The sequence below is a fragment of the Coffea eugenioides genome, chromosome 5 (assembly GCF_003713205.1).
Source record: "Coffea eugenioides isolate CCC68of chromosome 5, Ceug_1.0, whole genome shotgun sequence".
Lineage (NCBI taxonomy): Eukaryota > Viridiplantae > Streptophyta > Magnoliopsida > Gentianales > Rubiaceae > Coffea > Coffea eugenioides.
This window is the reverse complement of record NC_040039.1, coordinates 50496700-50512507: the sequence shown is the minus strand read 5'-3', so window position 1 is coordinate 50512507 and position 15808 is coordinate 50496700. Positions and strand designations below refer to the sequence as shown.

The window sequence follows — 15808 nt, the reverse complement described above, 5'->3', positions numbered from 1 at the left end:
TCCGAATATCTAATCTTGCGTCTGAGATCCCTATCCTAGAAAATATCCGCACCGCAGAAGGGTGGAAAGAAAGCAGAGAGACTCATTTTTTTCTTTCGGTAAAATCACAAAGAAGTTCAAAGACTTTTTATACCCCCAAAAGCCTTTTTTAGGGTTTTTCGGAGATGACAACGCCGGCCAATTCATCAACCTCCGACTCCGACTCCGAAATCGAGACCCCTCCTAATCCTCCCCCAAACCCCACCCAAAATTCAGACCTAAATGTCACTTCCGATGCCTTAATCTCTAACCCCTCCAGCCCACCTGTTGTTTGCCTCCTTAGGTTCGCCGGCGATTCCGCTGCCGGCGCTTTCATGGGCTCCATTTTCGGCTTTGGTAAGTGACATTCTATCCCATCTCGCTTCCGTTTCCTAATGTGTTCTATTTCTTCGTTGTCTTCTTTATTATTGTTGTGCGGGTTCAAAGGTTGAAACTTTTTGGGGGTAATTGGAGTTGGGCCATGTCAGATTAAGAATGATATCGAAATATGAGTCGAACCTTCTACGGGCTAATTTCTTGATAGTTTTGCTTCTTATTTCTATACTGATATTTTGTTAGAGTTATCCTTTTGGACGAGTAGATTTTGTGTTCAAGTCGATCGCTTTTTACATTATTTTGTTTGATTCTGGATGCATTTTTTTCCTAGATTTACTTTTTGTTTCTGATACCATCATTATTGGTGGGTTTAGCGTGCAGCAGCAGTATTTGTTGATTTGTATCGGTGTAGTTAATTTGTTAAGTAAATTAAGCTAGGCCAAAAGATGTAAGTTGTAAGCTTATACTACCTATATTAATGTTTTGCTGCATTGAAGGGAAGCCTGTATTATTTGTTGATATTATGCTGACATATTGATTTTATGGCAACCCATATTTGTCAAATGCATTGATGTGAGGCTAAAAGAATGGAACCCATATATGCCCTTTGGTGCACTGAGTTTGCCTTGGTTTGGTGATGTTATCTAGTGTTCATGCTCCTTTATTCATCCTTCGCCTTGCTTTCAAGCTGCACGAGGCCTATCTGCCCGTAGTACATGGTACTTGTAAGTTAAACTGTTGGGGTATGATTTTGGCCCTTTCTCAAGGAATTGATGTTGCATATCATCTATTTATTAGCAGGTTCCTTTAGTAAGTAGTTGATATTTTAGTGTGATTCCATGACGAGTTTGATCTGTTGTGCCAAAGCATTACTCTTGTCTCTTGCTTCATTACTTGTCTTGTTCTTCGAAGTGATGCTTAACATATTTAACATAGATAACCTTCTTCATGCACTTCAGATGATTTGCATTTTTACTTCTTCATGTACTTTACGTCACGCCTTTTTCAGGTTCTGGTTTGATTAAGAGGAAGGGCTTTAAAGGATCTTTAGGAGAGGCAGGGTCTTCTGCCAAGGTGCGCTGGATTCTTGGATATTTATCCTTTGATTGGCAGCTTTTCAATTACATTTTCCATTTTTATAGTCTGTGGGATTCTTCTGGCTTCTATTTGGAATGGTTTATTCCTTCTCAGTTCCCTTTGTCTCTTCCAGACATTTGCAGTTTTATCCGGAGTTCACAGTTTAGTAGTATGTTTCTTGAAGAGGCTGCGGGGGAAAGATGATGGTATGATATTCCAATTTGAGTAATTACTAGCTTTTAATGCTACGATTCCCCTTTGTTATAACCTTTTTGTTTTTTCTTCTTCTATAGTTATCAATGCAGGAGTGGCTGGGTGCTGCACTGGTCTTGCTCTTAGTTTTCCCGGTATATGGACCTTCATTTTGAGTGTGTGTTAATTTGGCGTACTAAAATTGTATGTGATTTGTGACTCGTGTGTTTCCCAGGTGCACCTCAAGCTCTACTTCAAAGCTGTCTCACATTTGGGGCATTTTCCTTCATCATTGAAGGTCTTAACAAGCAGCAGCCTGCACTGGCCCTTTCCTCAAACAATAAGGTGACCGTCAGAAGTGGGCAACCTTTGGCTCTCCCTCCTCTGGCATTTCCCCTTCCAAACGAACTTAAGGAGTCGTTCTCATTCTTTTGTCAATCCATTAAAAAGCGGCACACGCCTCGGAATTTTAAATCCACAGCAGAGAGTGGATAGACTACTGTTGAAGGATTTTGTAAATTTCCAGCTGTATCAGACCTAGTTATCATTCTGAGAATATATGATGGTGTTGGACAAAATTACTGAAGTTGTCGTTCATTATCAATCAATCATCTAGCCAAATATTCTGTCATGCTTGCAGCAGATGTGTTGGTGTTGGCTTCAGCAAATTGGGTTTGGCCAAGCACCTAAAATCTAAAAAGGGTTTGCTTTTTATGAAGCAAAGTTTTATTATTACACAAGAACTTCGATTTTTAATCTAGTGATTGAGGAACCTGCGCCTGGGTCAATTGGTAATGAAAGAACACGGACGGTCTTCTTCCTAGAAGTACGATGTGCAAAATTAAGCTAAAATTCACTCCACCTTGTAATCAGCAAGTATAATTGTGCGACTTGTGAGTGAACCTGCCCCGCTTCACAAACCATATATATATATATGATCACCATGCATAAATTTTGCGAAGCATTTAAAATTGCCTTATAACTGCCAGAGCATTGTACGCCATTCATAAATGTGATGTTGAAAAGAAAAAGGATTGAGATTCATATATGATTTGGTATCCAAAGATATGATGGTCAGTAAAAGAATATCACAAAAAGATCATAATATTTTTAGCATAAACAAACTTTGTCTACAAATAAGGGGGTAATGAATGTGATTGGTGGACAATATATTGGTAAAGCACTTGCCCGAAAATCCACGGCAAAAAAAAAAGACGCAAATTTTGCAAAAACATAGAGAATCTAAATGGAAGAACGCAATGTGCAAGCAAGGAAAGATACAGTTATTTATGTAAGGAGGAGATATTATAGCAAGAAAAGATATTCTAGCAGTACTATAAAAAAAAAAAAGGATAGTGGTAACTGGTAACATTACCTTAATAGCTTGAAGGAATCTTGAAGAAAAAGTTTTCACAATCAAAATATGGTAACAAGAATTATGTACAATACTACTATAATGGGCAAGACCATAACTTGTCTCAATTATTTCTGGGCAAAGGCGGTTAAGAAAATCTATAAATTCATGCACTGGCTTCCCATTTATTCCACAATATCACAACCTTGACAACCAACAAAAGTGATACTCCTACTATGAAGTTCTTCAAGTCTTCCAAGTCCTTCATGGATGCCGCCGCGACCAGGGTTTATCCGGAGGAGGCCGCTGATTTCATGGTCATAATATGAGCTTTTTGTGTTTGTTGTTAATTTTTTTTTTCTTTTTGGGTTTAAGGTTTATTGTTCTGTTTTTTTTTTTCTTTTTGGGTTTAAGATTTATTGTTCTGTTCTTTTTTTTTAGGTATTTGTCGTTTAAATCTCTTGTTTTTTTATAGTAATCCACTTTCTTCACTCATTCAGGCTTGTACGCTGAGATGGGACATGGGCAGAAGAAGAGGATCATCAAAAGCTCTGTACAAGTTAGGCAAAGTGGTCGGCTCAACCCATGGCAAGTTGCTTGCATCTCATTATTACAACAATCTATTATTAATGTCCTCGATTCGATACAGAGTCATGGGATTAATCTTCATACAAACTGATCCAAGCGAACATGAAATCTTTCTTTCTTTCCGCAATCATAGCATGTATTATAACTAGACATGCTTACGCAAAAAAATTTTTTTTTTTTTTACGCAAAAGCCCTTTTTTATTATTATTTTTTGATGTTATGTATATTGTCAGATTTTCTATAAACAGGGTGCTCCCTAATTTAGAAGCATTATTCCTTTTATGATTTTGGTTTTTTTTTTCAAAGTTTATTGTTTCCTAGACCGGTTTTTGTTTTGAACATATTGTTATTTTAATTTATAAATTCCTCTTGTTGGACAAAATATGTATAGGGATACGACACTTCCAGATGCATGAAGATGGAATAATTGAACTCTCTGGCTGCGTGAATGCAAACATGCTACTGTACAAGCTAGGAAAGTTGGAGAAACATGTAGAGATGCTGTGGTGGCAGCACGGACAATGCTCCAGCTATTTGGAAGGACCAGACCGCCGGTATTTCACCGGAGCACAAGCTTACCCTGGATATGGTGCTGCCCCTAGTTATGATCGAGGATACTTTGCCGGTTATTAAGGCATCAGCCGTTTGCAGTAGCTTATTAAGGCATCAGCTGTTTGCAGTAGAATGCAGGATTCCCCTCTATAATCGAGTCTTTTAGTTTTAAGGAGTTATTATGCCCATTTGGCTTTAGGGTTTTTCAAGTCTTTTTCAAGTGTCTCTCGTTATTGAAGTAGGATTTGCTTGTTGACATTGCTGATGTTTTTCTCAGTCCTCGTGAACATTATTATTATTATTATGTTGGAAATAAAGTACTATCAGTTTTAAGTAAAATATGCATAATGCTTTTATGAATGTGGAAGCATAATGCTTTTCCTTTGGTAGTTCAAAATGCCCAAAGCTTATAGTCCCAGAGAAATAGTATAAAACGAGTCTGGTGACTATCTGTCTGGTAAGGTGGTGGTTCAGTCCCTTCTGGATTATCCCAAGACCTCTTCAGGTCCTCCCCTCCCCATACTGTAGGAAGCTATCGTATCGACAAAAAAAAAAAAAGACTGAAAAAAAAATGACTATCTGTGTAGTCAAGATTTGAGGGTCAAAGCAACCACCTAAAAGAATCAAGAAACAGATCCACATTCAGTTTGTGATTTAGGCTCCCCTCTTTATGGCTTTATCACAATAAAGAAAGGCCATAGAAATGCGCCAAATAGCTCAAGGCTTCTGTGTTGTTGCCGCATACTTTCCACAGTGAGGAAACCTCACCCTTTGAGAGAGTTCCCCATTCCTCACAATTGTCAAGAAATTCCAGCAGCTTCTCATAAAAGGAATCATAGTTCATTAAAAGAAAGGGCACCCGAAGCGATGATCCAATTCTTTCGAGTTGAATTAACGCCATGATCTCAAATATTTCGTCCAGAGTTCCAACACCGCCAGGAAGGGCAACGACGGCTGTCTTATCAGAACCACTAGCTCTGACAACAGCATCCACTAACCCATGCTTTCTTGCCGAAAAGAACCTGTGTGTTTCTTGAATTTATTCAACTGACCTAGTCCTGAAACTCGTAAAGTAAAATTCTGATAGCATGACGCTTACCTGCATGTAAGATATGCTTCCGATGGCAAGTACGGGTGAAAGTTTGTAGCCGTCCATTCTCCAGCTTCTTTTCCTATTTTGAATCCACCTACTGGTTTTCCAGCTTGCAGAGCTCCTTGTGTGGCAGCATCCATGAGCCCTGGTCCAGCCCCTGACCAGGATGTACAATCTAAGAGCCCTGCAATCTATCAAACAGGCCACATCCGAGGACTACAATCAAGCAATATTCTAGATTTAATCTTTCCAATTTATATTTTCGTTACTATGTTCTTTTTTGGGTTTATAGACCTGAAATATTCTACCTCTCTACCCAACTCAAATGCTTGCGTATAATGAGGGTGGTTAGGTCCCATCCTTGAAGAACCCAAGTATGCAACACCTCTGCCTAGCCTGTGTATGAGTTTGTAGCATTCCTCAATTTCTTTCTTCACCTGAAATTGAAGTTAAAAATGCTTCTTAATCTCAATACTCAGTAAAGAATGATCTTTACTACATTGATACATTGATGGAACAATGTAAACAAGCTTCTATTCACTAGCAATGGATGGGCAAGATCTTGGTATGCATCAATTGCAATCATGAAGTCTCGTCCCCCCTCCAGCAGCAGCAGCACACCCCCCCCCACACACAAAAAAAAAAAACCAGAGAGGGAGAGAGCATGGTAATAGAAAAACATCAAAATCAAGTGCTGGAGAGAAGAAAAAAGCAAAAATAAGGTAAAGAAAAGAAAAAACAAATATCCAGAAGCCAAACCAAAAATCCAACTATCAAGAAATGCGAAGCATATCTCCACGGGCTTTACATTCCAGAACCTTTTAGCCTCATGAAAATCAGGTAACAGGGGAAATGTACAAATGCACGGAACCATATTGAAGCAGTTGAAGTTTTTAACAAAAACGGACTGCCTGCTGAAACAGTCAATTACTAATCCTAAATATGGAAATCCCAGAAGGGATTTAGATAATCTTTCGGGCATCAGCAAGGCAGTAAACCTACATTTTACTGAGAAAGTGATATGGAATTTCCAAGTTCTAAGCTAAGAAAATCACTACATAAAGGTCAAAGGAGAGGTGGCACCAAGCTTTTAACTTTAACAAAAACAAAAAATCAAAGTAGCTGCGTCAAACCTTGATTCTGATAGAATAATAAGAAACAGCAGTCCAATTTCCTCATCATTTCTACCGAGCTCAATCATTTAAAATGGTCAAGAGCATTAGCAAAAACAAGAAACTTTATTTTTGCAACGGCACGGTCTATACATTTCTCTTCATTTTCCCCAAGACATTCAACTGGAATACAAGCATTCATGTACACTAAACAAGTAAACTGTAGTTGAAGATGGGTATACGTTGTACCTCCGTCGGGCTGGTTCTTGCATCAAAATCGATGTACTCAAGCTTGCAGGGAACCAAATTTCTCGGTTTAGGCTTAAGCTCTGATGACTTAAAACCTACTGTGCCTCTCTCTTTCCCATTAAAAAGCAGAAATTTTCGAGTTATTTGATAAGAAATTCCGAGAGAGGTATGACAATTGGTGGGAGCAAGGCCGGTTAAGGAAAACCCCATCTGGATTACACCCTCAAGTGTAGCAATAAACTACTAGTGTTTGGCATCAAATACGGTATTTATTTGCTTCATCAGCGGAAGCAAGTTTTTTTTTCCCCTTTTTGTAGAGCTAAAACTATTCTGACATCAAGAACTTGGAGGAAAAATGAATTGCAGTACGAGATGAGGAATCAAGGAATTGGGTCCTGCTTTTGGTTTGTACCATCGATCCAGTGACTGAATGGAACAGAATATTTGTTTTCCGACGCTACCACGCAGAGGAGTAGCCTAGAAATGCTGGATTTGTTAGTGGTGATATGGTCATTTCATTCATAATTTTCTTTTTCCGTTTTATTTTACGGCCTTTTGGATTTGTAAGTGATAACATGTTATCAGATTTTTATATATGAGTAAATTTTATATACATTGACAGTGTATACACTATCACGGTTGGATATACGATATATGTGTAAAATTTGGGTTTCAAATGTCATGTATCAAATAGTGAAAGTGTATATACTGTCAGTGTATAGAAGATTAATTCTGCGAAATGTCAGGCTGATTTTTGGGTTCTTTTACAAAATTCTATCGGATTATCTGTCAGTAACTTCTCGTTAATATCAAATCCTAACATGCGACTACCGATCGTCTAATTGTATTAACCATCCACCTGGGTTTAATACCATCACCTTTTCTTGCAAGGATAAATCAGTAAAACGGTCAAAAAATCAACATAAAAGGCATAGGTAGGTAGAATTGCAACATGAACCAAGTTATTTCATACCCGAATTGAACTCGAATTTAGCTTGATAACAGTTCGTTCAAGCTTGGTTTGTCATCCGCATAAAAACTCAAATTTCATAAAACCCGTTCGACAACATTCAAATTTGATAAAACTCAATCTCAGTTCAATAGATAAACAACCCAATCTTGAACATTCAAATTCGATAAAAAGTTCGTTTAATCTCAATTCAACAAATAAACAATCCAATTTTAAACAAAATTTCAAACTTGTCAAATTTGTTTAAATACTAGGCGTATTTGACTTGATTAGACTTATTTACGCTTGTCTGCAGTGGGCCGAAAAAACCGATTTTAGAAAAGCCCTGCTCGTATTTTCTTGGACCCTTTCCCCTTCCGATAGATTCGGCTTCCCCTTTCCTCTCAGACCTGCACGTTTGGATCAACTCGCAGGAGCTGTAGAATCCATCAGCAGCGCCAACTGCAACAGCAAAATGGGTAATACTTTTTGTGTATTCATTCGTCTTCATCGCATTTTTATTTCCCTCACCGTCTTTGTTCAACTTCATCATACCTTCTGAATCAACGATTTTAGTTGGTAAATTTTTTTTTTTGGTACGCCGTGTAGGTATTTCTTGCGATTCAATGCACAAGAGGCGTGCCACTTGAGGCAAGAAGAAGGCCTGAAGGAAAAAGCGAAAGTAAGCCCCCCAAAATAAAATTCTTAATCACTACAAAGTTCATTTTCAAATTTGCATTTGTTTGAGAAGGACTATTGTTGTGTTTATGTAAAACTCATGTGTAAGATGGTGGCCTTATGCATTTTACTAAGTATGGGATGATTTATACTTTATTGTTTTTAGCAATTATTGTCTAGGGACCTAATTGCATGGTCTGATGAAGATGTTTGATTTCTATGATGAGAAAAACTACTCTCCTGAGAATGACGGGCGTTGATTTAGTTGTAGAATTTTGTTTTGGTTTGTCTATGCCTGACTACATTGGCACCAATTAATGGCTTGGGGTGACTGGTTGTACTTCTAAAAGACCGAATGCTCTTTTTTATTTTATTTTATTTTGCTATCCTTTTTTTGGGTATTAGATTTTTCATTGCTATGTTCTCCGGTGCCCTTGTTCATTCGATTAAGTTGATGATCATTTTAGTTTGTTTCCAGGTCCTCTCTGTGATTTTGGAAGTATTAAAGAGCTATGTTGCAATTCATAATATTGAGTTGTGTTAATTTAGTTTTGTTTGGTCTATGCCTGCATATATTGCAATTCATAATATTCATTAGTATTAAAGCCTAGTCCATTTGTGGCTTACTGTATATGGTTGAAGAGAACCATTGGGTTCTGGACCTTGTGGTTGCTTTATTTATACATGTAGTGGGTATTACTTGGCTATGTTGCTCCTTGCCCGTGTGAAAAGAAAATCTAGGTTGTAACTTCTTAAGAATGGTTAGCATGAATTTGAGTTGTATCCTGCTGTTATGCACCATCTTTGCCTGACTTTGACAATCCCTGTAGTCTTAGTTATGGTCCATCTATGCTTGCAATTGACTGGCATAAATTCTGGTCTTACCATGTGATTGTGTTGCATCTGTGCCTCGTAATAATAATCTCTAGAGTCTGGATTATGACAACTCTCTTGTTTGCTATTAGGTGTGAGTTGGGAAGGTGACCTTCAAACACTAAGTTGGATGGTAACAAGGCAGTAAGGAGGGTTAGGGTAAGAGGTGGGAATGTGAAGTGGCGTGCACTGAGGTTGGACTCTGGGAATTACTCATGGGGAAATGAGTCTCTTACCAGGAAGACTCGTATACTTGACGTAGTTTTTAATGCTTCTAACAATGAACTGGTTAGGACCCAGACTTTGGTCAAGAGTGCTATAGTTCAAGTTGAGGCTGCTCCATTTAAGCAGTGGTATCTTCAGCATTATGGTGTTGACATTGGTTGCAAGAAGAAGACTGCTGCTACTAAGAAGGAAGGAGAGGTTTGGAGTACATACTTGTTTTTTTTTTTTTTTGCTTTTCCTTCTGGCCAACTATTACATTGATTTGCTGTTGTGCAGTTGCATTTTCATCAATTGCGTACGGAATTGAATCTGGAATTGTTTTAAAAACTATTTGGCAGAATTGTTACATGCAATAAATGCTTTTACCTATTTAGTTGTGCAACTTAGTGAGCAGTTACATTAGGACTATGCTGACCTGTTATATACAGTTGGAATAGAATTTAAAGTGAATTAATCTAATTTTTGATAACATCACATTTTCAATGCTTGATAATTTTCATTATGAACTTGTCTTTTAGGAACCTGAGGCATATATAGAGGATACAAAGAGTAACCATGTTGTAAGAAAACTGAGGCAGCGTCGACAGGATTTGCAAGATTGATCCTCATATTGAGGAGCAGTTTGCAGGTGGTCGGTTGTTGGCTGCAATTTCTTCAAGGCCTCGCCAGTGTGGTCGTGCAGATGGGTATGCATTATTCGTGATGTTCCTTTTACATCAGTGTTTTAAAGTACTTAGGAATCATTATACATTTTCATTTAAACAAAAATGGCGACATTAATACATATTACTGTGGAACGATTATCCAACTATTGAAACTTTTGGCAGATTTTGCTGCCTGGACGGTTTAATTGTGTGTCAAAGAACATTGGTTCCCAATTTCAGTTGTTACATTACATTCAGGAAGGACAGTTGGTTAATGCTATGTAATTATGCTAGGAGCTTTAGTTGTTTGTTTGTTTGTTGTTTAATTACTTGGATTAATTAAAACAATCTTTTTGGCCATTTTCACATTGTTTTCACCTGTTGTGGCTTTAATATTTGCAGGTATATCTTGGAAGGCAAAGAGCTTGAGTTCGACATGAAGAAAATCCAGAGAAAGCAAGGAAAGGGAGCCAGTGGTGCTGCCTAAGTCTCTACTGACTTTATTTTTCACAATCATAGCTGCACCCTTTGTGCAAAAATATTCAGTTTCCTATGTTTTAACCGCTTTCGTCCGCAATGGAATCAAAACAGTGTTTTGAAGCTTTGAGAGTGGAAATGGAGTTAGACATAGGATACATGCATGCCACTGATATCAAGTGCTATAAGATTATACAATATTTTTCAAGGATATGTATCCCGTATCTTTGCTTCAGGTGGTTTTATCATCTGTCTCTTCTGCACTCTTGGCTTTCAAGAATGGATGGCCCGTGGTGTTTGTGCAAAGAGGCCTGATGCCAGATCATTTTTGTGTGGTTTCTCAATTTGAATTTACACGTGTCGCTGTTTTCCATAATGTTACAGACAGAGAAAATGAAGGGCTGTTGTTTATATTGCAATAGCGTAGTATATGGATGGGTTTAGCACAAATTTCATCTGATATTTGTGTTGATTTTTTTCGCTGTCAAATGTAATAGGAGGAATGAATGCAGAGGTTAGTCAGAATCTTAATTACAGCAACTACCTTCGTCGACCTTGGATGACGTTTCTCGTGGTCAATTTACATGTACGTTTAATTCATTGTCTGAAGTGTTCGCCATCTCAAGCGGGAACCATGACTCAGAATGCATGTTCGAGGGATGTGAATACCAACAGGTGGTCTCTATGAATGGGAGGTGGAAACTGCAAACGTATAGAATCAGAATCCAAAGTCAAAAAAATACAAGATCTAATTCCGAGTTAGGTATTTTCTTATGAGCTTGAAAGTTGGAATTATTGATTGTTAAAGTAAGCCGAAACCAAATGAAGTAGCGTTGTACCATACCGGAATAGAACAGAAATAGTAAAAGATCTCGAATAGCTCGGCTAGGATGGTCTTGTGAAGTTACTTTCGCATTGGCACAGCCAGGGGAATGAGATCCGATTGACTGACATCAAGCATCAGATACAGATCAAGCATCTGTAGTAAAATCTATCAAATGCGGATCAAGCATATGTAGTAAAAATTTAAAGGGTGTAGAATAATGTATTCCTTTAGCCTAGAGGTGAGATTCTCTCCCTGTCTTCCCCTTGGCCCAATTGCCTCCTTGAGGTAGGATTCTCTCCTCTATCCCCCTTGGCCCAATTGGGATACGCACAGTGATGTACTTCTTTAATCTAGAGATGGGATTTTTTCCCTTCCCTTTAATCTGAATTAAAGGGAACATAAATTAAAATAGGAGTAGGACGTGACTAAGGGTGTAAACAAGTTAAGCTAAATTGAGTTTCAGCATAATTGAACCGAAATTTTATGAAACTCGAATTCGATTTCGAATTCGACGAGTTCAAAATATCAAATTCGAACTCGATTCAAATTCGAGTTGAGCTCGAGCTTTAAAAAAATTTTAAAAATTATTTATTTTATATTTTTATAAATGAATAAAATAATAAATTTTTAAACAAATAAAAAATATTAGGGATATATATGTAATATTACTCTTAAAATAAAAAATAAAAAAATGTATGTATATATATATAATCAAGCTCGAACCGACTCGGAAACTAACGAATTTAGTTTTTTTAAACTCGAACGTATATATAATTGAGTTCGAATTGGCTTGCGAATTAACGAATTTAGTATTTTTGAATTCGAGTTCGATTTGATCAGTTCGAACTCGACTTAAACTCGATATTATTGATTGAGCTCGGAATCGAATCGCTCACAAACGAATCGATTCGTTTGCAACCCAAGACATGACCATCGATCCAAAAACAAAAATTCAAATAGGGATTACAGATATTGTGGTGCTTATTATATTAAATAAAATAATAAAATAATATCCAGAGATGATGAGGCGAGTATTACGTAGCTAATATCATCACTCGATTGGCTTTGACCGTAAAAAGCAAAAGCTCTTCAACGAAATAATTAGCAGGAAATACTGTGGGAATTCATTGCGCGGAGAATCAATGCCCGATGCGCCGCAATTGGATTGCATCATCATTCCTACTGCATTGATCATCTCCCTATTCCTCTTTTTTTGTTTTGGCTTTTTCCTTTTGTTTCGTAGAAATGATCATCCCAATCTAAATCTAGGTAGAATGGATGATGGCAGGCCACAGGTGGAGGTGGATCGGTCTGTCTGTTTCTTCGTGGCTGGCTTTTGGATATTTCTTCTTTTGGATTTTTTTTACTTAAATATAATTAAAAAATATCGAATCTAAAACCTTTCATTTACACTTTTTTTTCCTCGAACCTTCCCACGAATTCCTCCCAACATTTTTGGCTACTTTGAAAATGCCTAACCCGATAGGGTTAAGACCACTTTGTCCTCCTAAACTTTGGATAATTATCCACTTCAGTCCCTAAATTTCAAAATGGGACACTTAAATCCCTAAACTTATAAATATCTCCCACTTAAAGAAAATTGTTAATAAATTCTGAATGTCGTTGGTGGTCGAAGTATCTCATTTTATAAGGGTTTAGGGATTTAAGTGTCCCATTTTATAAGTTTAGGGACTTAAGTGAGAGGTATTTATAAGTTTAGGAACTCAAGTGTCCCATTTTGAAGTTTATGAACTGAAGTGGATAATCGTCCAAAGTTTGAAGGGACAAAGTGGAATTAGCCCAACCCGATACTACAACAACTACTGCTACTTAATCTTCAATATTTAATCTTCCAAAGACTTTAGACATTACACCACATAATCTTGCGCAGATATGTAGTAAGGCATGTATTTTGAATCAGTCTGTACGAGTTATAAAGTTGGAAATTAATTCAAACTTCAAATAGCCAAGAGTGAAAAAGTACCTTAGCTGTCATCATTGCTTGTAAAATAGTACTGCACACTATGCGTTGAAAAAGTAGAATTAATTGAAAATAGAGAGAATGAATACATATAACATTAGTTGATAGAAACAAAGAAAATTCCAATTTCTACCTAGTTAGAAATTTAGAATATAGAAAAGAAAAGGAATTTTTTTTTTTAATTTAAAAAAAAAAGAAGAAGAAGAAGAAGAGAATATAATAGAAACAAAGAAAATGAAGGTTTACTTGGCGCATGTATGTGTTATGGTTGCAGTGCATTTATCAAATGTCAATATGGTTCGTCTATGTAAATGCATTGAACTCGTCATGCTTTTGTACTAACTACGTCATTCTTCGCAAGCCGCTCAACCTATGAGTCCTACGTTGTCACGACATCATTTCTCGCGTTGCATGGTCCACTCCGACGTGATCATGGTGGCTTCACAGCCGGACCCACCCCAGAATACGATACGATAGACGGATGACAGAGAACCCTCTCAACGGCCCCCACTAGAAAAAAAAAAAAAAAGAATTTAACAGCTGGTCAATTTGGTCCCGCTTCTTGATTCTCGAAACCCGCTATTGGTATCTCAACGTATTCATTGGACGGCTTTGATTCGGTTGTTATTTATTCAGACAGCTGTTCCAACACCATACAAATTCATTTTTTTATTAATCTGTAGCAAATGAAATGACCTTTTGTTCTTTTCACCTTTTTGTTTTTCGTTATTGTTTAAAACATCGGGGGGTTCTAGACTGAGGGTTACCATTAGCAGGATAGGACGGGGGAGGGAAGAGATTGTAAATAACCATTTTGGATTCAAAATTTCTCATTTATAATAATTAAAATAATTTTATAGTAAAAAAATTATGAGTAAGGTATATTGGGATTTCGATAATATATATATTCCTTCAAGACGTCACATTTTTCCTCTGGTGTGCTTCCTCATGGAAGCAAAAGGATGCGTGTGTCCACTATTAAGACCATTGATTTCCTTTCAGCTTAATTTTCTTTGCTCCTAACGCTTTCAATGAAGTGTGGCAAAGTATCTGGGATTTGAAATGGGGCCACAGAAAACTAGAAAAGGAGACCAAGGCAAAGGCTGTGTTTTCAAACTCGGATCGGACCGGCCGGTTGAACCGAGAACCGGCCAGGTGTTCGGTCCGAGTTGGTCATCAGAACCGAGAGATTTAAAACTCGACCGGAGTTGACCGGTACAGAACCGAAAAAACCGGTCCAATAGGAGATTTTGTAAAAAAAGTTCAAACTTTTTTAATATTATGTTTTGACCCCCTAAATTGTGAAAACTTATTAATATACCTCAAATATTTCATACTTTATAAATATTGTCCTAAAATTTGATGTTATTTTTCAATTAAATCCATAATTTTAATTCTAAACTTGTTAATGTTTATTAAATAATATAAATTGTTACTTGATTGTTCTAATTTCTTTGTATTTTCTTGTTAAATATATTTGAAACATCAAATATATATAAATATACTTTTATTAATATCAATATGTTATTGGATATTTTATATACAATAATTTAATTTTTAAATAATTTTTATTTATGACGTCATCCGGTTCGACCCCTATCGATCCCCGGTCGAATCCATTGACCCCTGACCCCTGACCTCGGCCGCATCGATATCCGGTCTGGTTCTGAAAACATAGGGCAAAGGGGCGAAAATCGTTGGTTGGTTTGGCCCCACAAGTTTTCCCTTGCGCTATTCGCTCATTGCCTTTTCCAATTCAAGAGGAACCGAGCAACGGTTGCTTGTCTCTATTTCTTTCTCCTGTCATTCACTCCATCAGCCCTTCGCTACGAACTGTAGAAGAGATTTTTCGCCCGTAAATCAAATCCTTCATAGCATTTTCAGTTCCTCATCAAATGTTTTTCATTTACTATTCATATGCATGGCCGCTAAGGGGTCAAATCAATATGAAAACAATTATGTTCCTAATCAAGCATTGGCAACACCTTAAAGTCACAAGATCTCTCACAATTTCCTTTCCTTTCCTTTCTCTACAGAAAATGGTAAACTTTGGCCCTAGATTCTGGTAACATTTACAGAAGAAAGATGACGGATGAAAATTCGGACCGATGATATCTATACGATAATAAAGCATCTATGGAGTTAATTTTGCGTTAATTTTATCCATTAATTCTTAGTTAACTTGATGTTAACTTTATCCATTAACCCTTAATTACCAAGATAACTATCAATTCGTTAAAGAAAATTTCATAAAAACTAATTTATTTTTAAATTGCACACGCATGGGTGTGCCTGTAGTACTAGTGTTAATTATCACGACAAGCCCTAAAAACAAATTGCTTTGTATTGTCTTTCACAAAAGAAAAAATATAGAAGTAGAATGAGAGACAATAAAATTTGTAAAAATTACGTCATAAAATTAAAAGGAAATTACATAAGGTGGGAAGAAAATGCCGCCTTGGGCCCTGGCCAGCCACATGGTCCATCTCCATTTATCCATCCATCAAGCGGAAACCAGGGCCAGAGGCAACCACCGTAGCTCACAAGATCCATTACCACATAATCATAACGCTATGCTGACATC

At 37.1% G+C, this 15808-nt stretch overlaps 2 protein-coding genes and 1 pseudogene across 2 annotated transcripts; 2 read left to right on the top strand and 1 right to left on the bottom strand.

Moving 5' to 3' along the window:
* Positions 1–55: 55 nt before the first annotated feature.
* Positions 56–2254, top strand: LOC113770423 (chloroplastic import inner membrane translocase subunit TIM22-2). The gene is made up of 5 exons (XM_027314871.1): positions 56–375; positions 1364–1428; positions 1565–1637; positions 1725–1778; positions 1859–2254. Exons 1-5 carry the CDS (start codon positions 165–167, stop codon positions 2116–2118), a joined length of 663 nt encoding a protein of 220 aa, XP_027170672.1. The 5' UTR covers positions 56–164; the 3' UTR covers positions 2119–2254.
* A 2428-nt stretch (positions 2255–4682) lies between these two features.
* LOC113770644 (probable cytokinin riboside 5'-monophosphate phosphoribohydrolase LOGL10) lies at positions 4683–7018 on the bottom strand. Its single transcript, XM_027315167.1, has 4 exons — positions 6572–7018; positions 5519–5647; positions 5217–5401; positions 4683–5139 (listed from the first exon to the last, which is right to left on the bottom strand). Exons 1-4 carry the CDS (start codon positions 6779–6781, stop codon positions 4797–4799), a joined length of 867 nt encoding a protein of 288 aa, XP_027170968.1. The 5' UTR covers positions 6782–7018; the 3' UTR covers positions 4683–4796.
* Positions 7019–7995: 977 nt separating this feature from the next.
* On the top strand, positions 7996–10652 carry LOC113771966 (annotated as a pseudogene).
* Positions 10653–15808: the final 5156 nt, after the last annotated feature.

Excerpts from the sequence above, each read along its gene's own strand:
- LOC113770423 (XM_027314871.1), top strand. The coding sequence starts at position 165 with ATGACAACGCCGGCCAATTCATCAACCTCCGACTCCGACTCCGAAATC. Across the intron at positions 1,638-1,724 it reads GCTGCGGGGGAAAGATGATG|TTATCAATGCAGGAGTGGCT; the intron begins GTATGATATTCC and ends CTTCTTCTATAG. Across the intron at positions 1,779-1,858 it reads TCTTGCTCTTAGTTTTCCCG|GTGCACCTCAAGCTCTACTT; the intron begins GTATATGGACCT and ends TGTGTTTCCCAG.
- LOC113770644 (XM_027315167.1), bottom strand. The coding sequence starts at position 6,781 with ATGGGGTTTTCCTTAACCGGCCTTGCTCCCACCAATTGTCATACCTCT. Across the intron at positions 5,402-5,518 it reads CATTTGAGTTGGGTAGAGAG|ATTGCAGGGCTCTTAGATTG; the intron begins GTAGAATATTTC and ends CCTGTTTGATAG. Across the intron at positions 5,140-5,216 it reads GAAGCATATCTTACATGCAG|GTTCTTTTCGGCAAGAAAGC; the intron begins GTAAGCGTCATG and ends AGAAACACACAG.